Source organism: Schistocerca americana, chromosome 6 (genome assembly GCF_021461395.2).
Source record: "Schistocerca americana isolate TAMUIC-IGC-003095 chromosome 6, iqSchAmer2.1, whole genome shotgun sequence".
NCBI lineage: Eukaryota > Metazoa > Arthropoda > Insecta > Orthoptera > Acrididae > Schistocerca > Schistocerca americana.
The window spans coordinates 135,172,949-135,194,458 of NC_060124.1; the positions used below are offsets into that span (position 1 = coordinate 135,172,949).

Sequence of the window (21,510 nt, forward strand, 5' to 3'; positions counted from 1 at the left end):
AATGCCAAGCAGCCAAAGACTGCACACAGCACAGCCAGTGATTTTCATACAGAGCGCTACGTGGTGGTGGCGTTACTAATATAAGAACCTAAACAGCCTACTTACACATTGTTTAAGCGTTTTAAACACTAACCAGCAGTATTTACGATGTGCTTCTCTATACTACGTGCCAATCACAACCATGCGGTGTCAGCTAACAAATACCTTACAGAACAGTTGCTGCATGAATTAATAAAATCTTCTCAGGCTTCCAGCAGCGTCAGGTGGTTAACATCTCACGATCTATCGACCGAGCTCTCATCAGTCATTGTCAAATGGTAAGAATGACTGCTGTGTCGCCGTGGCCGCGTCGTGATGTAGCTGCACTGCTGCCTGTGACGTCACTAGTGCTCTCTTCCTCGCCACATATGGTAATGTTTTCATCCCGCGTCCGTCGCTCCCGTTTTAACATCACGATGGCCGGGTCCTAGGCTGTGCTGAGCTGCAAACCGCCGTCCTTGTTGATGGTCTTCTCAGAGGGTTTTATTTCAATGGCTTCTTTTATGACGCTATCACAAAATCCCTTCGTCCTCATAACGACAGATGTTTCGTCGAATAAAATTCGGTGTCCATTTTCTACGGCTGATTTTTCTGGATAGCGTAGGCGTAAGCAGCTCTCGTGTTCCGTCCGGCGTTGCTCCACAGGGCGTAGTGTTTGGCAGACATAGTAACAGCCACACTGACATGGTATCTTGTACGCTCCAGGCGTTCTAAGCCCTAGATCGTCATTCACAGGCCTTATGAGCTGACGAATTTTTGATGGTGGCCTGAACACTAATGAAATGTTATATCTCTTCAGGAGCCGGTTGATCTTTCCTGCCACTGTACCACAGAAAGGCAAAAACACAAGTTTCTTGTTTTCTTCTTCGGCGGTGTTCTCTTTTCTGTTGGTGTATTTCTTGCGTGTCACACCAGATGTAGCCTGTGACACCAGTATGTGGCTGTACCCGTTTTCCCGGAAGACTTTCCGGTGTTGGCTCAGTTCTAGTGGCAGACTTTCAACGTCTGAGACGACTTTAGCACGACGGAAGAGGGTATTCAGAACACCGCGTCTTTGTGCCGGATGGTCGTGGCTGAGAGCGTGCAGATACCGATATGTGTGTGTCGGTTTCCTGTAGACACTGTGGCTGAGGTGCCCATTGGTTTTCCGTCGAACGAGGACGTCAAGGAAGGGCACTGCACCATCTGGCTCGAAAAAATGGTTCAAATGGCTCTGAGCACTATGGGACTTAACATCTGAGGTCATTAGTCCCCTAGAACTTATAACTACTTAAACCTAACTAACCTAAGGACATCACACACATCCATGCCCAAAGCAGGATTCGAACCTGCGACCGTAGCGGTCGCGCGGTTGCAGAGTGAAGCGCCTAGAACCGATCGGCCACAAAGGCCGGCATCTGTCTCGACTTCCATCGTAAACTTGATGTGGCCGTGAATGCTGTTCAGGTGTTGTAAGAATTCTCCCAGTTTTTCACGACCATGGGGCCAGATGATAGAAGTGTCATCGGCGTAACGATAAAAGCAACTTGGCTTAGCTGGAGCCGTGTCCAAGGCGACGTCTTCAAAATTTTCGATAAAAAGGTTGGCTGTAGATAGAGCTAATGGGCTTCCCATAGCCACGCCATCCAACCGGTCGAAATACTGGCCGCCATGTAGGAGATACGACGATGTCAACGTGTGCTTAAACAGTCCCACAATTGTGCTATCAAATAACTGGGAGAGGATATCTATACAGTCTTTGACCGGAACACGTGTAAACAGGGAGACCACATCAAAACTAACCATTATATCTCCTTGATTAAGTCGCACTTGTTTGATTCTGTTGATGAAGTCGTCGGTGTTCTTGATGTGATGCACACAACGACCCACATGCGGTGCAAGGAGGCTGGCCAGGTGTTTCGCCAATGTGTAAGTGGGTGACCCAATGGTGCTCGCAATGGGACGAAGAGGAGAATCCGATTTGTGGATTTTTGGTAGTCCATAAAGCGTAGGTGGTCTCGACGCCTGAGGGAGGAGATTCTTAATAACGCCCTCTTCCATTGTTGACTGATTTAGAAGTTCTGATGTCTTCCTCATTATTCTTGACGTCGGGTCCCGTGGTGACGAATAGTCAAGTATTTCGCTACGTTCCAGAGGTCAGCATTTCCTAGAAATACGTTTGATTCCTGCAGATCTGAAACGGTGTATCATGTCAGCCCAACACGAACCAGAGCAGAGCATCGCCAGCAGATGAATTTCTTTGTGTACGATCAATGAGAGGTTAGATCAGGCCTGGACAAGCAGAACCACTACCTAAGGGAGGGTCCAGTTGCGGACCTGCAACAGTATACCGAACACCGACCAAAGTAGAGTACTTCCAATGAATGGATCTCTTTGTATACCAGCAGCGACGGGTTAGAAAAGACCTGGAAAACCAATAAAGGTGGAGAGGGGTGGGAGGGAGGTAGGAGGAGAAGTAGGACCGGTTCTTAGCTGCTTGGTATGAATCCATACATCGAGGTGAAGACACACGCACTGTTGTGGTGAAAATTTCGTCTTTTTGTTGAACCAAGGTCGGGATGCATTCATAGCATAATATAATCATTGCTATTTTTTTAAAGAAAGTTGCTCACTTTTAAGAGGATTACATCTCCGTCCTCCTAAGACCCACTGGTACCACTCACAAGAAAACATGTCTATCCAATCCAGAATGTTTGCTCAATATTGGTTATCATGATGTTGTTTGGTTCTTCTAGCATTATGTTATTGGTGAAGTTTTCTACTCACCATAGTGAGAGGAACTTTGTATTGAATGTATGCTTAAGGACTGTTGGATGATGTCAAGTGCTTATTCTGCACTGTATTCAATGGAAGATTCGATGTTCTCAGTTAAATATTCGTTGTAACAAGCGTAAGTTCATACCATAAGAGTGAGTTTACACTAATTTACATTTCATTGATTTTAGTTCTACATCCGCTACTTGCACTTGGCCATCACAGTATTCATTTAAAAGGCACAACACAATATCCCTTCTATGATGCGAGGTGAGGTCTGTCAGTAGAATATTCATTGTAGCAAGCATAAGAGTCGCACCTGGACAGTGAGTATGCACTTATTTAGCTGGAGATTTCATTTATTTTAGTACAACAGCCACTAATTGCACTGTCACATTATTCGTTTTAAAAGCATAAGCCTACACCCTTTACACGATGTGAGGTAAGGTGTGTTTGTACAATTTTCCTTGTAGCAATGATAAAAAATCACACCTGGAGAATACACGATGGTAATACTTCAAGCAGCAAATGCGTGTTCGTGTTTATTCAGTCACTTTTTTTTTAAAAAAAAATGAGCTTATGTCACAGCAGTTGAGCTGTGAAGAACAGCAATACTTCAGGCAAACACACAGTGTGTTACTTCACGGGGAGTAAGTGACCTGTGCAAAGTTACTCCATCGTCTATTCCTCTGTCTCACACACCCACACACACACACTCACACACACGTACACAAAGCTGTTATTCGGTGCAGTGGAGCGTCTGAAACTTCTGTCAGACAGCTATCGGATAGTTTATCTGAAGTGTAGAATAAATGTGAGTGATGACTGGCTATAGCTTCATGCAGCGGTGGAGGCGGGCACTGCTCTCCATCCGTTGGGGACAGAGCGGGCAGATCGTCGCACGGTGAGACAAATAGTATGTAGACCCACATGTATCTCATTTAAGTGAGTAGCTGAGGACCGCTTTCAGACAGTACTGGCACATTCAGGACGTTTCAAAGCACGTGGCTGTTGACCTCTTATTTCTTCATCTGTGACGAATAGTCAGATCTTTCGCTATTGTTCCAGGGGAGCCTGAATTTCCAAGAAATAAATTTCCAAGAAATAAGTTTAATGGCTTCCAGGGAGCGTTCTTGAGTCTTTTGTCCATCAGTGACTGATTTCAGCAGACGAGAAGCGGTATTTCACTGCCAGCAGATGAGTCTCGTTGTGTACCATCAACGACAGATTAGAACAGTCCTGGGAAACTATGGGGGTTGAGGGGGCAAGGCGAAGGACAGAAAGGAAGGAGAGGAGGTGGTGGGGGGAGGGGGGAAGGGGGAAGGAAAGAGAGGAAGGTGGGGAGGTAGGTAGAGAGTCAAGACTGGCTCTAAGCTGTTTAGTTGTACCCACACACACTGAAGTGAACGTACATGTATGTGCAGCTGACGCCACTCTCTCCTGGTGACATCTTTTGAAGTTGGTTTTTGTGGTCGTTGTGTTATTTCAATGATTACTCGCCACTCCAAGTGCGTGTCTTGTATTGTGGTCTGTTGTTTATGATGGTCCTAGTTTCAAGGCAATTCAGATGTGTAATTAGAGCAGTGAAGCATTCTGTGACAGTTGTGGTAGCGTCTTAAAATTCATGGTGAAATCTTCAGCTGTCATTTATTTTGTAAATTCGCTGCTAGTTTCGCTCATTGACCATTATCAAGTTTAAGAGGCATAAACAGCAGGAAAGTTATAACATAATTTCAACAAAAGTAATTTGCTCTTTTAAGCCCACCAAAAGACATAACAAATTTATCACAATATCAGCTATTTAATATAATTTTCGTCAAGAAGAATGTCCACATCTATAGCTAGTAGTAGCATGTATTGGGCTTCCTACACTTCAGGGGTAGTTTTCTGCCCTAACCCTTCTTGCCATGTGTGTGTGTGTGTGTGCGTGCCAATTCGTCAGCATTTATACACTTGTAGATCAATAGGAGGCAACTCCTCGTACACTTAAGTAATCGTTTGCTGTCCAATCCCTTCTTACCATGTATTTGTGCTTCCGTGCTACTTCCTCAGCAGCCATTTCACTTGTAGATCGGTAGGAAGCTACACTTGTTACACTTCAGTGATAGTTAGCTATCCTATCCCTTCTTACAATGTATCTGTGTGCAAGTTACTCAGAAGCTACACACATGCAGATCAGTAGGAGGTAATTCGTCTGAGCATAGTTCCCTGCCAACTTCGTGTGTGTTGTGGACTAGGGAGCACTGCATGCTGAATGTACATACACACGTGAATGCAAGTGGAAATAAAACCTGTTAACTCGTTTCAAGCGTCCTTTACACCAAGGCGAGCATCTCTGGTTCTTTCAGTCTGGAGTAGTCGAACAGGACGAAGTTGTCTTCTGCGCTGTGAATTGACTGGTCATTTCGAAAATATGGACAGCTCCAGCACAGTCAGTGGTCTCTATGAGCTGCGAAACGCATCCTCAGCACATCCTGCTGCATCACAATTATTTGCTGAAAAGTATTCCCCCTATGTTAATGCATTATCACCTCCTTCCATTCCTCATGAAGGAGGCCATGGACGCAGTCTTCAGCTGTATGCTTACATGTAATACACTTATTTAACTGCTCTCTGCCCAACACCAACATTTCATCAGTTGAGCTCATCTTCCTGCAATTTAATGAATTAATTTAACTCATGTTTAAATAAATAAACAATATATTGATCGAATTTACTGTTTATTTTATGTCACGAGATCAGCTTTTTCATCAGAGATTTCTTCTGTCACCCTGGGAATTTTAAGCAGTTGAGTTTCTTTGAATATCAAACAGCAATGCTGTAGGGTAACTGTCAGTTTGGTTTCCCCATCAAAAGTTTAGGAAATTGTTTCATCAGTATAACACACACATAAATAAATGAACACAATTCAGAAGACAGTGCCTTATGTCGTTCATTTCCAGCAGCTCAGTACAGATTGACTCTTTTTCCCGCCAATTCCCAAGTGGATGAGGGGAGGGGAAGTGGGGGGAGGGGGGAGGTGGGAGGTGGGAGGTGTGGGTGTGGTTACGTAATCTGTGCGACATTGCCACATCTACTACCCAGGGTGAGTTGCCATCTTCAATAAATTTGGCTACAGTACAGACTGTCTTGAAACTAACGTTATTTCCCTGCTCTCACTAAGCTATTGTTAGCCTACGAGGCTTTGACTACTTGTGAATCCGCGGTCAAGCTCCTTCTGGTTTCAGGTCAGCTTCCTAAGACGGCAATCGAACCACAGCGGGTAGTTCCATTCTCCACAACTTTGTTCAGCACATACTTATCTCAGTCCTATTGTACAATACTCTTGACGTTTAGCCCGCTTAACTTTTTCGGTCTCCAATATGTATGTGTCATGCTGGTTGATCAAGAAACCTGAAACTTGCCTGACTTACCAGTCAGAAATATCGTCCTTTTTTACATTCCTATTTATAGCCATATTCAGTGATGCTGTCATGACTTCATGATTCTCTTTTAAATGCATTGAAAAATTTGAATCTGTAGGCGGGCAAGTTGTTTCTTCGATAGTTTAATTTGGTATGCGGATCGGCACGGGGACTGTCTGTGGCACTCTCTGCCTTGGGCGTCGGCTCCCGTTTACTGAGTGGTCAGCGCGGCGGAATACCACGCCAAGGGGCCCGGGTTCGATTCCCGGTTGGGGCAGGAGATTTTCTCCGCTCAGGGACTGAGTGTTGTGTTGTCCTCATCATTATTTCCGACGCGCAAGTCGCCCAATGTGGCGTCGAATGCAATAAGTACTTGCCCTCGGCGGCCGAACTTCCCTGAATGGGAGACTGGTTGACAATACCGTACGCTCATTTCCATTGCTGCCTTGTGCCTTGGCTAAAGTGTTAGCCTGTCTCGAATCTTTCGTTCCGAGTGGATGAATTCGTACAAGGCCCGTTGTGGTGTGAAGCCTGCACTGGAGCACACTGTGCTGTGTATCCGTTGCCACATTGAACTTTAAGTAGGGCCGGCTGTTATAGCCACGGTGTCCGATGGCGTTCACGGTCCAAAGCAAAAGGAGTTTGGTGGACAGAATTTGGATAGACGGATGCATCTGCTAAATGCTGTCTTCACCGTTGTCGAGCGCTCACAGTGGATGGATAACTGGCTCACGGAACCTATTTGTGGAGGCTCTGCTGGTCTGCATTTTGAAAATGGTGATAATGGTGATCATCGATCAGTTTACATATAGGTGATTTCTTGCCTTCGTCATGAGATAAATAGTTGAGAGTGGCACTCTCCCTTAACGTAGTTAGTGTTATGCTTTGACAGTACTGAGCTGTTAGGAACTTGCTTCTGTATAACGTTGTGGCGATTTCTTGTTGTGCTGCTTCTGCAGCTTTCGTGGTTTTGAAAAATTTAATTCTTCTTTTGATTCCGTAAAGTTTAATGCCAAGCCGTGTGCAGCTTTATTTTTCCGTTATTAATTTAAAGCACATTCCGGCTCATTTAATTCACAACTGTGCCTACCCGTAATTTGAAACCAGAGCAGTTAACAGTTAGTGTAGCTATTTCAAATTTTAGTTTTATCTGTTAATTTTAATTGCAGTACTCGCCGGCTTAGTTTAAACTTTCATTTGTTTCGTAGATAATCTTTTTAACCTTGTTCTAATTTCAGCGCGTTTGGGCAATCTATGTTTTTCATCTCGTTTAAGTGATGTTAATTAGTTATCCATTTGTTGGTTAAAATTCACCTATAGTCCCGAGCTCAGGTGGGTTTTCTTTTAAAAAGCGTTTAATATTAACTAAGTGATTTATTGAAATATGTCGTATATGGCAACTGTTTTACTTTAAGTCTGATTTAAAAATTCCTGTCCATACAGTGGTAAACTCTTGTATAAAGCGGATCTCAGGTGATGTTGGGGTTCAATGAGGACCTGTAGCTGTTTGCTTTCGCAACTAGAATCATTTGTTGAATGCAGTATTGTAGTCATTTAATTTCATGACTTTCCACTGCTAATTAATTTTGTAACTGTTTTATGTAATAAATTTTTGAATTCATAGTTCTCTTCCTCTCTGCGGTCTGTTTAAGCATCTTACACTACCGAGCATGAGGGTTTATTTCCGTGGTCGTTCTCTGATTAATTCTGTGTTTCTGTTTATGTGTTTGCTCTCTGCATTTAGAAATTTTGTCTTGATGTGATTAACTAAAGTAAGCAAGTAATTTGAATCGAGTAACGTAATCAGAGCACAACGAAAGGTGGTTCTAAAGCTTAAGGTGAATCGACCACACCTCACCAGATTCACACAGCAAGAGATGTCCTATAGTTCTCCACCATAGAAATCTGCATCCATGAATCACAGAATAGTCCGAGTGTACTTTAGAATCATCACTCGGCACCAAATCAGACCACGACAGGTTCTGGGAACGGATAGATTCTGAGAACGATGCTGCATAATACAGCTGCTTCAGCTTCCATCAAACGCAGGATGCTCACAGCAATAGAAACGGACGATGGCCTCTGAACCCAGGCGGCGGACGTAATTCGTGACGACAAGAACTACGGTTTCGAGACGATTGCGCCCACAGCTCTCAATAGCCGCCAGCAGAGCGTCCGCCACATCTCGGACGAACCCGTCCCCACTCGTCCCACTTCTCCCACCCTCACTACATCCAGCAAGCGTACAGTATCGTCAGTGGACTCCCTTCCAGACCCGTCTGCTGTTTTCCATCACCCGCATAAAAGGCCATGTAAACGGTCAAATAATATGTCAAGCTTCAGTAGTTTGTAAAATTGTTTTGCAGGTGACTGCTTTGTTTGCGTGCTTGTCAAACATAAGCCGTGTTGACAAGTTTCAGTACAATTTTGACTGGATGCCGTTTGACCGTTTATGCATGCGCTTGTCAAAAGGGCAGTTGCTTGTCGGACTTTTATCTATAACTTTGAAATATCTGGCGATTGCAGGAGGTTTAGAATCTTTGCATCCTGCATTGTACCTCGTAGATTGCCCACTGGTGTTAAGATTCTTCGCCATACGCTATGAACAGTGTTACAGCTACTTCAAAACTGAGGTTAAATTTGACATACTTGTTTTGTATGTCTTGGTGCTTGTTTGACAAACTCAAGGATGCTAAACAGCAAATTTGACAAACAGGTCTGATAGTTTATGTAGACCTCAACGTTAGGGCTCTCAACAACCTGTAATTCCACGCTCTGCACAGTGGTGCATCATTCAAGATGTTCGAGCCCCCCCTGCCAACAGACGAGGCGTCCCATGGTGGCTATGGTGTACTTTCATCAATTTTCAAGACCTGAGACTTATTTTTAAGACACAAGGCCACAGATGTACTCTCATTTCCTATTTTCATCTCTCTACTCATTATTACAGTGACAGCTGAAAACCCAGCATGCACAAATAAGTTGTTGTAAGTGGAGTAAACTGTCTGTATAAGTGGCGTCTGTTGCTCCGACATGTCCGAAAGAACAGGTACCATATTTGTGTTTGATCCCGCGGCCGGGCGTAGAATGTGTTCAGAAAGGAGAGGTTCCGTTCTCTGCTCCATTTGAGCAATAAAACAAATCATTTCCGACAAATGAAAACTTGTACCAAGGCCGGGATTCGAACGCAAGTCTCCTGTTTACTAGGACGAAGCTTTATCCATCCACCCCACCTTGGCACAGTGATTAGACGCAACAGCATGGACTACCCAAGCACACCTCCCTCCTTAGTCCAAATTCCCATTTGTCGCACACTGTCAAGCTACCGTCTCCTGGTCCTTTTCCCTTTTTTTTGTGCGTCGCATCACGCTAAGTTCCGCATGAGTTCGGACGAAGAGTGGTCTGCGCTGAATGATCATATTAGCTTCCATGTCGCGTATGTCTCTATGGGAGTGGTGTCTGGTCTTTTGGACATGTTCTTATAATTATATTTTTCACAACGTATTTCGGAAAATGATTCACATGTCAAGAGCGTTTTTCTCAATGTACTATCCCATTTTTTTCGTAATGTTTTTGATGAGTGGTGGCTTGCATTATTCTGTTGATTAGACTGCAGCGTATAAAAACACACAATTTTTAATTGATTACCGACCTTTATATACAAGGTGATAAAGCTGCCCCAATCTATGCGTTCATGCAACCCACGGTGCCTTCAAAAAACACGCACAACATTTTCATGTTCTGTCACTCGCTACGCGCTATTAGTCCTACAGAAAAGATGAAGAGAACCTTTTTATAGAAAATTTAGTGTAGTTAAATTCTGTACTGTAATAAGTTTTCGCTGCAGGCCATGGTTTTAGAGTTATTTAAGGTTACTTTTGTGCGTTTTCCGGAATAATTCGAGAACTACCGTCTCTAGTGGCTACAAAAAGATCCTGTTCAATTTTTCTGTAGGACCAATAGTTCGGACGCACGACCAAGTGTATATAAAAATTTTGCACTTGGTATTTGAAGGCATGGCAGGTTGCGTCAAATCAAAATTTGTAAGAAGTACAAGAAATTGAAAAAGAAATGATCTTTGGAAGAACTGACTCAGCATACAGAAAAGTTCAAAAAAATCCTTCTTTGAAATTAATAAGAAGGACGGCAGCATTTAGAATGCAATAGGAATTCCTCTATTAAGCGTGGAGGGAATAGCGCATAAGTGGAGAGACTATACTGAAGACATCTAGAAGGCGAAGCAAGTCGGTTTCTAATTGTCCTGAGGCCAAAAACCTCATAAAAAGCATCACCCACATCGGTGTTTAATTGCCCTGAGGCCAAAAGCCACATAAAAAGCATCAATCAAAACCGAATCGGATTATTAATTTCCGTGTGACCGGCGCAAAACTTGTTCAATATCCTGTCCACCGTTTCCTGCAACAAGCTGAAATCGAGAAACAGCATGTTCCACAACTGATCGAAGTATTTCTGGGGTCACGTTCAGAATGTGTTGCTCAATGCATGCCTTCAATGCAGCTAAGTTTGCAATCGCAACACTGAACGTAACATCTTTCAAATAGCGCAACAGCCAGAGGTCACACGGTTTGAGATCAGCTGATAGGGACGGCCAGGCTGTAGGGAATTGGCGGCTGATAATTCTAGCATTTCCGAAATGGCAGCTGCTTAAGTGGATTTGCAATGTGCAGAGGTGCGCCATCTTGCATAAAAATGATCCCATCCACGCTGTTTTAGAGCTGAAATGACGTGGTTGCGCAAAAGACACTCACAGCCCTTACCAGTGACAATACAGGTAACAGGACTTGAAGCACCTGTCTCTTCAAAAAAATATGGCTCTATGATAAATGATGCCGTAAATCCGAACTACACAGTGACCTTTTCAGGATGAAGCGGTACTGGCTGATTTACATGTGTATTTTCCGTTGCCCGTATTTGACAATTTTGTGTGATGACATATACTGTCGAATGGAAGTGGGCTTCGTCTGTACTGAAGAACTTCCACGGCCTATCATTTTACACTTCCATGCGAGCAAGAAATTCTAAAACAAAGTCTCTCTTGCTGACAGGTCAACAGGAAGCAACTCGTGCATATGAGTAATTTTGAATGGATATCAAAGACGGATGTTTCGTAGGATTTTACGGACCGTGCTCACGGGAATGTCCGATGTGTAGGGAAGCAGCCTACTCACGCTGTAGTAAATTCACATCAGTTTCCATTGTGTGCCAGCCAGTCTGCTGTAACTAGCTCTGACGTGATAAATGTTGTGCAATACCTTAAAAATCAAGCAAATGACCTAAAACTTTTCTAGCATGTCAGGAATAATACTAAATTAGTGTGTGTTAAATATCAGTTCGATAACTTCAGCCATTTTCGAAATTTGGACGTTTTTCTGAAAAAATCATTGGCGCAACAGAAAAGAGCTAGAGACTTCAAAATTTATATTTAGATTCATCTTTCATAATGATTTAATAAAAACAGTACTTTGGATTTCACAAATTAAGATTTTAGTAGAAATTCATGATTTTCTGGTTTTCATCTCAAAACTGAAGGAAGCAAGATAGATTAAGTAGGCTAATAAATAAGGCTAGAATGTTTAGATTTAAATAGGTTGGAGATCCGCTATGACTATGAAGATGTGAAAAGTTTCTTTTGAATACCTATAAAATTATAGCGATAGCGGATCTCAAAAGGGCCAGTTCAGAGCTCATCTACTGCGTGCAGTGTAATTAAATTAATTCTCTCGCCCAAAATATTTAACTTAGCCACATCGAAATTTTATTATCAATACTTATCTGCGTGCTGAATGCACGTTTAAATTAAGAGCTTCATCGGCCATCAGCAAAAGAAGCTATAAATTATTATGTAACTTGAAGTGGTGCGTTACTAGCCCAGCGGCTAGTCGGGAGTGCCGATTTGATCAGGCGTTCCCTTCGCCGTCCGCACCGCGGCTTTATATATAAGAACGTTGCGCGAGGAAGCAAGGCCCCAGTTCTCTCCAGACGCTTAATAACACGCCATCTGTGTCGGGAGTCGCGTCGCATCGGTATCACTGCTACAAACAGCCTCGGGTGCCGCATTAAGTTACTAGAGATACGCGGAACCATGAAATCATTTCAAGTGAAGGGTTAATTCTGGGATGATTTTCATTAACTAGCTTCAGTTTGCGTATTGTCGTATTTTCACGTGCCGTCGCGGGACAGACATTCTACCAATTATTTAGCGTGGCGTTTGATGAAATATTTTCATCAAATTATGGCGAGCATTCTTTTTAACATTTAATTCGGACATTTATAGTTGCATCAGCGCATTAGACTCTGAACTGCTCTGTTAGTTAGGTTGTAGGGATACTTGTGTTTTTTATCAGTGAATTTCAGAATATACTCAACTATTTTGGAAAACCGTTTTAGATTAGAAATCCCAGACAATCTCCTAATTCCTCAGAGCTATAAGCTGCAGCTATAATGGTATTCTCAGATGAAGTGGGCACTAGGATCTCTAAGTACTGGCTTCACGTTTTGTTAAATCACTTTCTGGGTGCTAAAAAGTAAATAGAGAGCCAGTGTTGAGAACGGCGAAAGACAGCATTAACAACATTCTAAAAGCCAGAAATTGATTCAACTTGCAAGCATTTATACAGCAATTCATTTATTTTTACAAACTTAACCCCCGCCTCACAGATGTTCGGGCGTATTTTATTGTCATCGCCCACCATTTGTTTTATGTTTTAACTTTCCACAATTTTCCGCCTTTTTATACTTTACGTCTCCGTTTTATCGCCTGCTTTTATTGTTTCTTATCTTCTAGCGTTTTAAAAATTCTATAGGCTGAAGATCAGCGTACTAAGCTGCTACCAGCCCACCCCCTTTGGGGAGGAATCGAAATTCAATAAAGGAAAAAAAATCGAAACTAAGCGTTAATTTGAGGAAGAAATTTTTTAGATAGTAGCACAGTATCATATGGTAGTGAATCATGAATTGTGGTAAAACCGGAACAGAAGAGAACCGAAGCTTTTGAGAAGTGGTATTACAGGAAAATGTTGAATATTAGGTGGAATTACAAGGTAAGGAATGATGAGGTTCTCTGCAAAATCGGCGAAGTAAGAAATATATCGAAAACACTGACAAGAAGAAGGGAACAGATGATATCTGGTGGAACATGAGGAAATGGCCTCTCTTGAGCTGCGGAGAGTAAAAACTACAGAGAAAGACAGACTGTATTATATGCAACAACTAATTTAACTGAAGACGTAGGTTGCAAGTTCGACTTTGAGACGAAGAGGTTGGCGCAGGAGACTGACGACTCACAAAAAAAAGTCCATCTTTGATCCTGTGATTTTAAGCTTGACAATCGTTTTGTTACAGAGTTTCCCAAAATGTGCGCTGGCGCTGTTCTTCAAAGACACCGCGAAAGCATTCCTACTTGAGACACGTTCTGCCACACTAACGGATATGGGTAAATTAAAATCCATTGGCTTACGTTCGTCTTCCATTGTAAAGTAAGTGCTATGCGTATCCGATCGATGTAGACCGAATATGTGCGTAATAGGAATGCCTGCCGCATTCCAGCGGTTAGCTTCCCGGCGCGTTGGCATGTCGGCTCAAGGACGTGACGCACGAACTGAACGGAGTGATGTCTAAAGCCATGGGAGTAACGTCAATAGAGGAGAGGTAGCTATTAAATTTTCATTATCACGTCGCAGAATGTCAAACTTGGTCATGGTACTGGTCCAACTCTACATATTCAACTTTCAGTGTGACACATTTCTTCAACGACGGATGGCGGAGAATTTGGTTACAGAGGGTAGCAATTTGGCTATTCAGGTAACGTTCCACCGCGAAAATGACGTAATCGTCATTCTCGCATTGGCTACCGCACAATGGTTTCTTCGTCAGAGAAAAGAGGTAGAAATCATAGGGTACCTCATCAAGAGGATACGAAAGGGCAAGCACATACAGTATCCTGTCACATTAATGTGACCACCTGTCAAAAGCTCGAGTAACAATTTTTGACGCACGTACCGCTTCGAAACGTGCAGGTAGAGCGTCAGTGAGGTATTGTATCGAAAGGGATGTAAAGCCATGCCGACTGCAGAGCCGTGGTCAGCTGTGCTAGGTTTCTCTGCTGAAGACCCATGTGTGAACAGCCCGATGATGTTGTTGTTGTTGATGATGATGATGATATGTCACGATTGGGTAAAAATCCGTAGAGTTCAGTGGCCAGGGGAGTACGGTAACTCATCCTCGTAGTCGTCGGACAACTTATGTCACAGCTGTGGCACACGTTGCATTGTACTGCTAGTTGATGCCATCTACATCTACCTCTACATACATACTCCGCAATGCACCATACGGTGCGTGGCGGAGGGTACCTCGTACCACAACTAGCATCTTCTCTCCCTGTTCCACTCGCAAACAGAACGAGGGAAAAATCACTGCCTATATGCCTCTGTACGAGCCCTAATCTCTCTTATCTAATCTTTGTGGTCTTTCCGCGAAATGTAAATTTGCGGCAGTAAAATTGTACTGCAGTCAGCCTCAAATGCTGGTTCTCTAAATTTCCTCAGTAGCGATTCACGAAAAGAACGCCTCCTTTCCTCTAGAGACTCCCACCCGAGTTCCTGAAGCATTTCCGTAACACTCGCGTGATGATCAAACCTACCAGTAACAAATCTAGCAGCCCGCCTCTGAGTTGCTTCTATGTCCCCGCTCAATCCGACCTGATAGGGATCCCAAACGCTCTAGCAGTACTCAAGAATAGGTCGTATTAGTGTTTTATAAGCGGGCTCCTTTACAGATGAACCACATCTTCCCAAAATTCTACCAATGAACCGAAGACGACTATCCGCCTTGCCCACAACTGCCATTACATGCTTGTCGCACTTCATAACGCTCTGCAATGTTACGCCCAAATATTTAATCGACGTGACTGTGTCAAGCGCTACACTACTAATGGAGTATACAAACATTATGGGATTCTTTTTCCTATTCATCTGCATTAATTTACATTTATCTATATTTAGAGTTAGCTGCCGTTCTTTACACCAATCACAAATCCCACCCAAGTCATCTTGTATCCTCCTACAGTCACTCAACGACGACACCTTCCCGTGCACCACAGCATCATCAGCAAACAGCCGCATATTGCTATCCACCCTATCCAAAAGATCATTTACGTAGATAGAAAACAACAGCGGACCTACCACACTTCCCAGGGGCACTCCAGATGATACCCTCACCTCCGACGAACACTCACCATCGAGGACAACATTCTGGTTTCTATTACTTAAGAAGCCTTCGAGCCACTCACATACTTGGGCACCAATCCCATATGTTCGTACCTTAGTTAGGAGTCTGCAGTGTGTCCGGAATTCAAGGAATATGGCCATCGTGCGGAGGAAAAGCAAACTGCATGTAGTGGTGGAAATCGTCCCCAAGAATAGACGCATACTTTTGCTGATCCACAGGGCCTTCCAGAATGACGAGATCAGCCAGGGAATCCCACGAAAATATTCGCCACACCATCGCGCTCCTTCCTCCGGGCAGGACCCTCCTCGTTGCAAGGTGTTTGATTTCGCACATTTCACGCCGTACAAGCCGACGCTCATCTGTCCGAAGAAACATAAAACATGAGTCATCTGAAAAGGCCACCTGTGTACTCAGTGGACGCCCAGCTGCCGTATTGGTTTGCAAATCGCAGCCTTTGTCGCCGATGCGCAGCTGTCATCATGAGTGCATGGATCAGGCGGCTGGTGCAAAGGTCCATATGCTGGTTCAACTTTTACTGAAGGATTATGAAATGGTGATATTTATGGTCTCTTAATTCAACCAGGAAGGAAAACCGAGAAGGGCTGGATAAGTGGTGATTTTACACACTTCGTTCACTATAATTCTAATTTATTGAGCCGTGGCTGGCTCGAGTCATGCTTGCCTTGGGTTAAAACCTGGTTTCAGTCCTGTGGTTCTATTTCTCCCACGGTTATCGCGATAATGTTGCTGTCCTCTCCGTGAGTGGCAGCAGCAGCGTGTATGGTTACCAGTACTGCTGTACTACCTTTGGTGTGGCGGATATAGTTTCCGGTTGGGCGGCGTGTGACCAGTCGGTCGGTTGGCTTGGAGCAGCAAGGAAGTCTCCGTCGCGCGTACTCTGCCCAGGGCCGCTGGCGGTGTGCACGCCCGGTTGGAGTATGAGGTGCTGCTTGCGAGTGCTACGAAGTTCGTCGATCACCGATATTTCACTTAACTTACTACCGAGCCTCAACTGTTTACATTTCTTCGTTTGATCCTGGTTGTCGCTTTGGGACATTCCTCTGTTCAACAATGTGTCTATTCCAGTCGGCCAAGATTCCAGTCGTCTTCCTGTGGAGTTTAACTCAATTTTTTCCCTGTTATTGAAGTTGACCAGCGGTATCTTCTGCCTTGTGGCCGTTTTGCTGGTTGCGTGGAGCGGAACTGATTTTGTTGGTTAGTCGGTCGGCTGTCTGTCGATTGAGTTGCCTTCAGATTAAGAAGTCGTTGGACAGGCTGCCTGTCTCACCTAAACGGGAGTTAGTGTTTCAATCTCAGGCCGACCCTTGGAAACTTCTGAGCGCCATGCTTTGTGTGTTACATAGTAATTTCCCTGTTTGGGTTTTAGTTATTTGGTTGATGTGTGGCCTTCAGCTGAGTATCAATATCTCTTAAACTTAAGTTCTTGTCTTGCCCTTAAGGCATGATATTGTTATTCTTTTATATGGGGCCTTCAGCCGAATTGTACATGAGATGAAGATATGGCCTTCTGCCTTTTGATTGAAACTGTTCTTATTGCTTGATATGCGGGCTCCAGCCAAGTTCCATTGAAATTAAATTGCTAAGGCCTTCAGCCTGTTTAGATTGAAGATTAAGAAAATATTTTTGGGTCAAACCTCCAGAAGAACGTTATATTTCAATTTCTTGCTTAGGCCTTGTGTCTTGCATTTTGCGTGTGGCCTTCAGCTGATCTAAATTTAATCAAAGGAAGTCGATTAAAGTTTTGAGTGTTTTGCATCGTTGTTGTAATACTGTGTGTTGATAAATAAAGTTTGTATGTTGAGTGCAACTGGTAGCAACTTATTTTGACCCCTTTCCACAACCTAAGCTGCTCTGTCCTGCTAGCCCAGGCATTTCATTTACTTTACACAGTTTTATTCATGTAGCAGCCAATTAAGCTTTTATTACTTTAATTAATTAAAAGGCCAAGCAATGAGACTCGTTTAAAATTCAAGGCCAATTTAAATAATTTACAGAAAATTTAAAGTTAAATTTTACCCAAATGACTTAATATTTTCTGAGGCAAGACATGTCCTATATAAGACATAGAATGTAATAAGGGTGAGCCTGTACTAAAGGCAGACGTATATCTATACAATACCAGAACAGATCAGAATGGCCTTAGTTACCAAGTGGCGAGAGCAGAACAAGATTTAAACTTGACATATTACAAACCTAAAACCATACTTAAACCAATGTAAAACAATTTAACATCAGTGTCTAGGCAAGATAATTTTAAATCCAGAAACACATCAATTGAAGATTTAACACATTTTCCAATAACACAAAAATAATTAAGCTACAACAGATTAAGGTATGTGTTGGGATCCCAAACTAACGGATACAAATTCAGAATTATTCCAAGTATAGACTTAACTTCAACAGGAACATTAAGTAGTGCGGCTGCGGCTGGAGGAAACAGCTTGGAAGACACGCAGCGGCGAGAGCTGCCGAGTATATGAACTCCAAATGACGTACACAGCCGGCTAAGGAAGCCGACGGGGCATGACTAAGTGGGGCCCGATCCTGGGGAACAAGCACCAGGAATGGAGTACAAAGGATTGTTGACGTCAGTTTCCTGTAGCACAAATAATTTTAATTTGCTAGAATTCCAACATACAGCCAAGCATCAAATAGCTAACTCTTAGGGTAGAATTAATCTGAACTCTTACCAAAAACTGTGACACTCCATTTTAATAAATTAATAAAAAAATTAAGAAACCAGTTATAAATATTAAAAAAATAATTTCAGTAATAAAATGGCAATATAAGAAAACTTTTTCTTTCTAGCAAACCATTAAATCAGCCACAAGAACACTAGCATGACATTGAAAGCTCGTCAGAACACACATTAGTCCACAGCGGTTCGGACAGAAGAAATGCTTTCTGGAAAAGACTAAAATTTATCTCAAACACTTAAACAGAACAGACACACTATATAACTTCTTAGACAACATTGGCCTGTAGCATTAGCTTCAAAGAAACCTAAACAACAAAAGGAAATTAAAACTAGGCCTATAAAACAGCAAAACAGGCATGCATTCGGACACGAACAATTAATCACCCGTGGCAACTGCATTTCACTGTACCAATTGAAAATTACATGACTAATCATCTACTTTGAAAATCAGAAGAATTAAGGGGAGGTGGACAAGAACAGGTAAACATATAGTAATGCACACCGCCAATCTTCAAAATAAGCTTTGTTCTGGAAAATGGCTCCTTGTACTGGCTAAAGGTTCACAAGCAACACGGAAGTTTAACATATAAAACATTATACTGAGATATCAGCCAATGAATCAGTCTGAATGTCTACCGGATCTTGCAATCACATTCCCCTTTGAATATAATGGAGACACGGGCGTCCATATCCAACAAGCATAAGAAAGACAGACGAAAATGACAGTGAACACTACCCTGACAGTTCGGCGCCCTTATGATAAATCACAGCCCAAGTGACGTCGATACTCGATAATTTACACGGGGTAACGTGTAAGGTTATCAAAAGAAGGATGATGCCTCCTTATACCAAAAGTCTTAGGCCACCACTGCTGAGGAGTTTTGCTTTGTACTTGTGGTGCTCCGCAGCTTGGAGGACTTGCAAATGTCATATTAATAATAATCTGTTTGACATAAGCTGACTTTGATGATAGCTTATTTTGTCGAACTTGTTTCAGGCGTTCACCATCATTGGTGGCTACTACAGAAGTCAAATACTTCTTACAATGTATCTGCTGATCTATTGTGTATAGTGATTTATGTGTAGAAAGTTTTCTGTGTTAACGTATGGTGACTTCATTTTTTCTTTCTTTGTGCCAGACAGTTGTCTGAAAAGAGAAAACGTGTTGCACTGACGATACTGTAGAAACTGGGAAGCAATCCTTGATATTCGGAATAACAAACACAAAATAATTAAATTTGTCAGAAGTTCTGGATCATCTAAAGATTTGTTAAAGTGGAACGCTATCAAAATGTCTACATATGCAGACGTGGAAAAACCATGTTGGTTTCAGTAGAAAAGAGCAGAGGAAACACAAGTACTGGTCAAATATGCGCAAAACAGACCCAGTTTTACTTCAAACTCTTGGAGATCGAAGGAGATTTTAATCTATCTTCCGTTTGGCTAAGAAGATTTAAACATCGTCATGGTATCCAGGAGATTGCCGTTCAAGGTGAAAACTTAAGCGCAGATAATAAGGCTGCTTCCCAACTTTGTTATGGTTTCTAGAAGTTTATTGCACGAAACAATTTAGAGCTGAAGCACATACACAACAAGGACGAAACTAGGCTGCTTTGGAAACGTCTATTAACACAGACTTCAGCTTTCGAGACATAGCGTAGTGCACCTGATTATAAATCAAATAAGGGAAGGATAACTGCGTTGGGTAGTATGATAATGCTACAGGATCACGTAAAGTTAAGGTTGGTATAACACGTAAAGCTAAAACACCGCTCTGTTTCAAAAGAGTAGAAATTCGCAGTTCACCTGTCTGTTATTTTCCTTTGTGACAAAGGTGGGAGAATATTTAACGTTGAAGGGCGTACCTGTAAGGGCTGTATTTTTACTGGACAATGGATCATAGCATGTGAATGAACTAGTTCTGAAATCGGATGACGAGATGATACTTCTAAAATACTTACCCCGTGATGTGAGAGCCTTAATTCAGCTCATGGATCAAGATGTTATTGCTGCAGTGAAGAATATTTACAGGGGAAATCCGCTACAAAACTTATTGGTGAGGGCAGCAATCTTCAAACTTTTGGAAACAGTTGACTGTGTTAGACGCAATTTATGATGTGCCGAAGGTGTGGTGTAAGATAAAACAATCAACGATAGCCAAGTCAGGATAAAATCATTAATCCTGAAATGGATGGAATCAGTGATCGCGATGACGAAGAAGACTGCTCAATAGCAATGTTGGCTGCTATTTTTAAAAGTACTCCTGGGTTTGTAACTAGAAAATATTTATGAATGGTTCGATGTTGACTATACACAGCCATATTAAGAGATGTTGTGTGACAGTGCTGTTGTTCAGTGAGTACAAGGGGAAACCCGAGTAGGTGAATGACAGTGACGAAGATGGCAACATACCTCTAATTCTAGAAACAGTAGTCACACACTTCAACTGGCCGAAGGGTTACTGGATTACCTGGAACAGCAAGAAGATTCTTCCTTCTCTGACAAGCTGGTGTATAATTGTAGCACAGTACGTAAAGGAAACGCTACTTCACTGAGGCAGAAATCAATTCAAGACTGTTTTGTTTCAAAGCAGTGCAATGTAATGTGAAATTGGCTTGCACTCTATTCTTTGTAAGTACTGTATTCTCTCACAAAATACGATGAATAAAGCAGAATTTAATATAAACTTTAGTTAAGTGATTTTAATTATGGCACTGTAACGATTTTTTAAGAACTACAATACATTACCATATACTTTAATTGCGGGTTATCCGCGATGTTCAAGTCCCCAATTACCACAGATAGTCAAGAGTACACTGTATATGATTTATGTGTGAATACATATCCAGTCAGCATAAGAGATTTTACAAGACTATGTTCTTGCAGTTTCAATGCTGTTCATGCAGGGAATATGTCTCGCACTTCAGTTGGACAAAGGGTTACTGGACTACCTGGAACAGCAGGAGGATGCTCCTTTTTCTAAAAATATATATGTTATACAATAGACTATCTATATTGTGTAAAGAAATCCTGTTTACAGTGTGCCACAGTGGTGTAGGTAAAGTTGAAATGAACAAAGTGATAAAGAACAATTATGACCTATCAAGACAGGAAAATTCTACGTATAGGCTTACAAATGACACCTAAGTTACAGCATGTAATGTCTCTTGCAGCGGTCTCTCCGCGATATTTTCAGAAATTTTATAAATTATATAACTCAGTACATATCTCGAAATATCTTTTCTTATCTTACCGATTATTAATGCAAAGTAGTTTCAAGCCCAATTATTCCTTGGAGCGTCCATTTACTCCATGGTATAGCTTCTCTGCTATCTGTGTTTTCTCTTA

General features: G+C 42.4%; 1 protein-coding gene across 1 annotated transcript in view; it reads right to left on the minus strand.

Annotated features, from left to right (window-relative positions):
• Nucleotides 1-5,427: 5,427 nt before the first annotated feature.
• LOC124620009 (proline-rich protein HaeIII subfamily 1-like) overlaps nucleotides 5,428-21,510 on the minus strand; it is a 62,866-nt gene continuing 46,783 nt past the window's right edge. Inside the window, exon 3 of the mRNA XM_047146674.1 lies at nucleotides 5,428-5,445. Within this exon, the coding sequence (XP_047002630.1) occupies nucleotides 5,428-5,445 (18 nt within the window). The remainder of the gene's footprint in view (nucleotides 5,446-21,510) is intronic.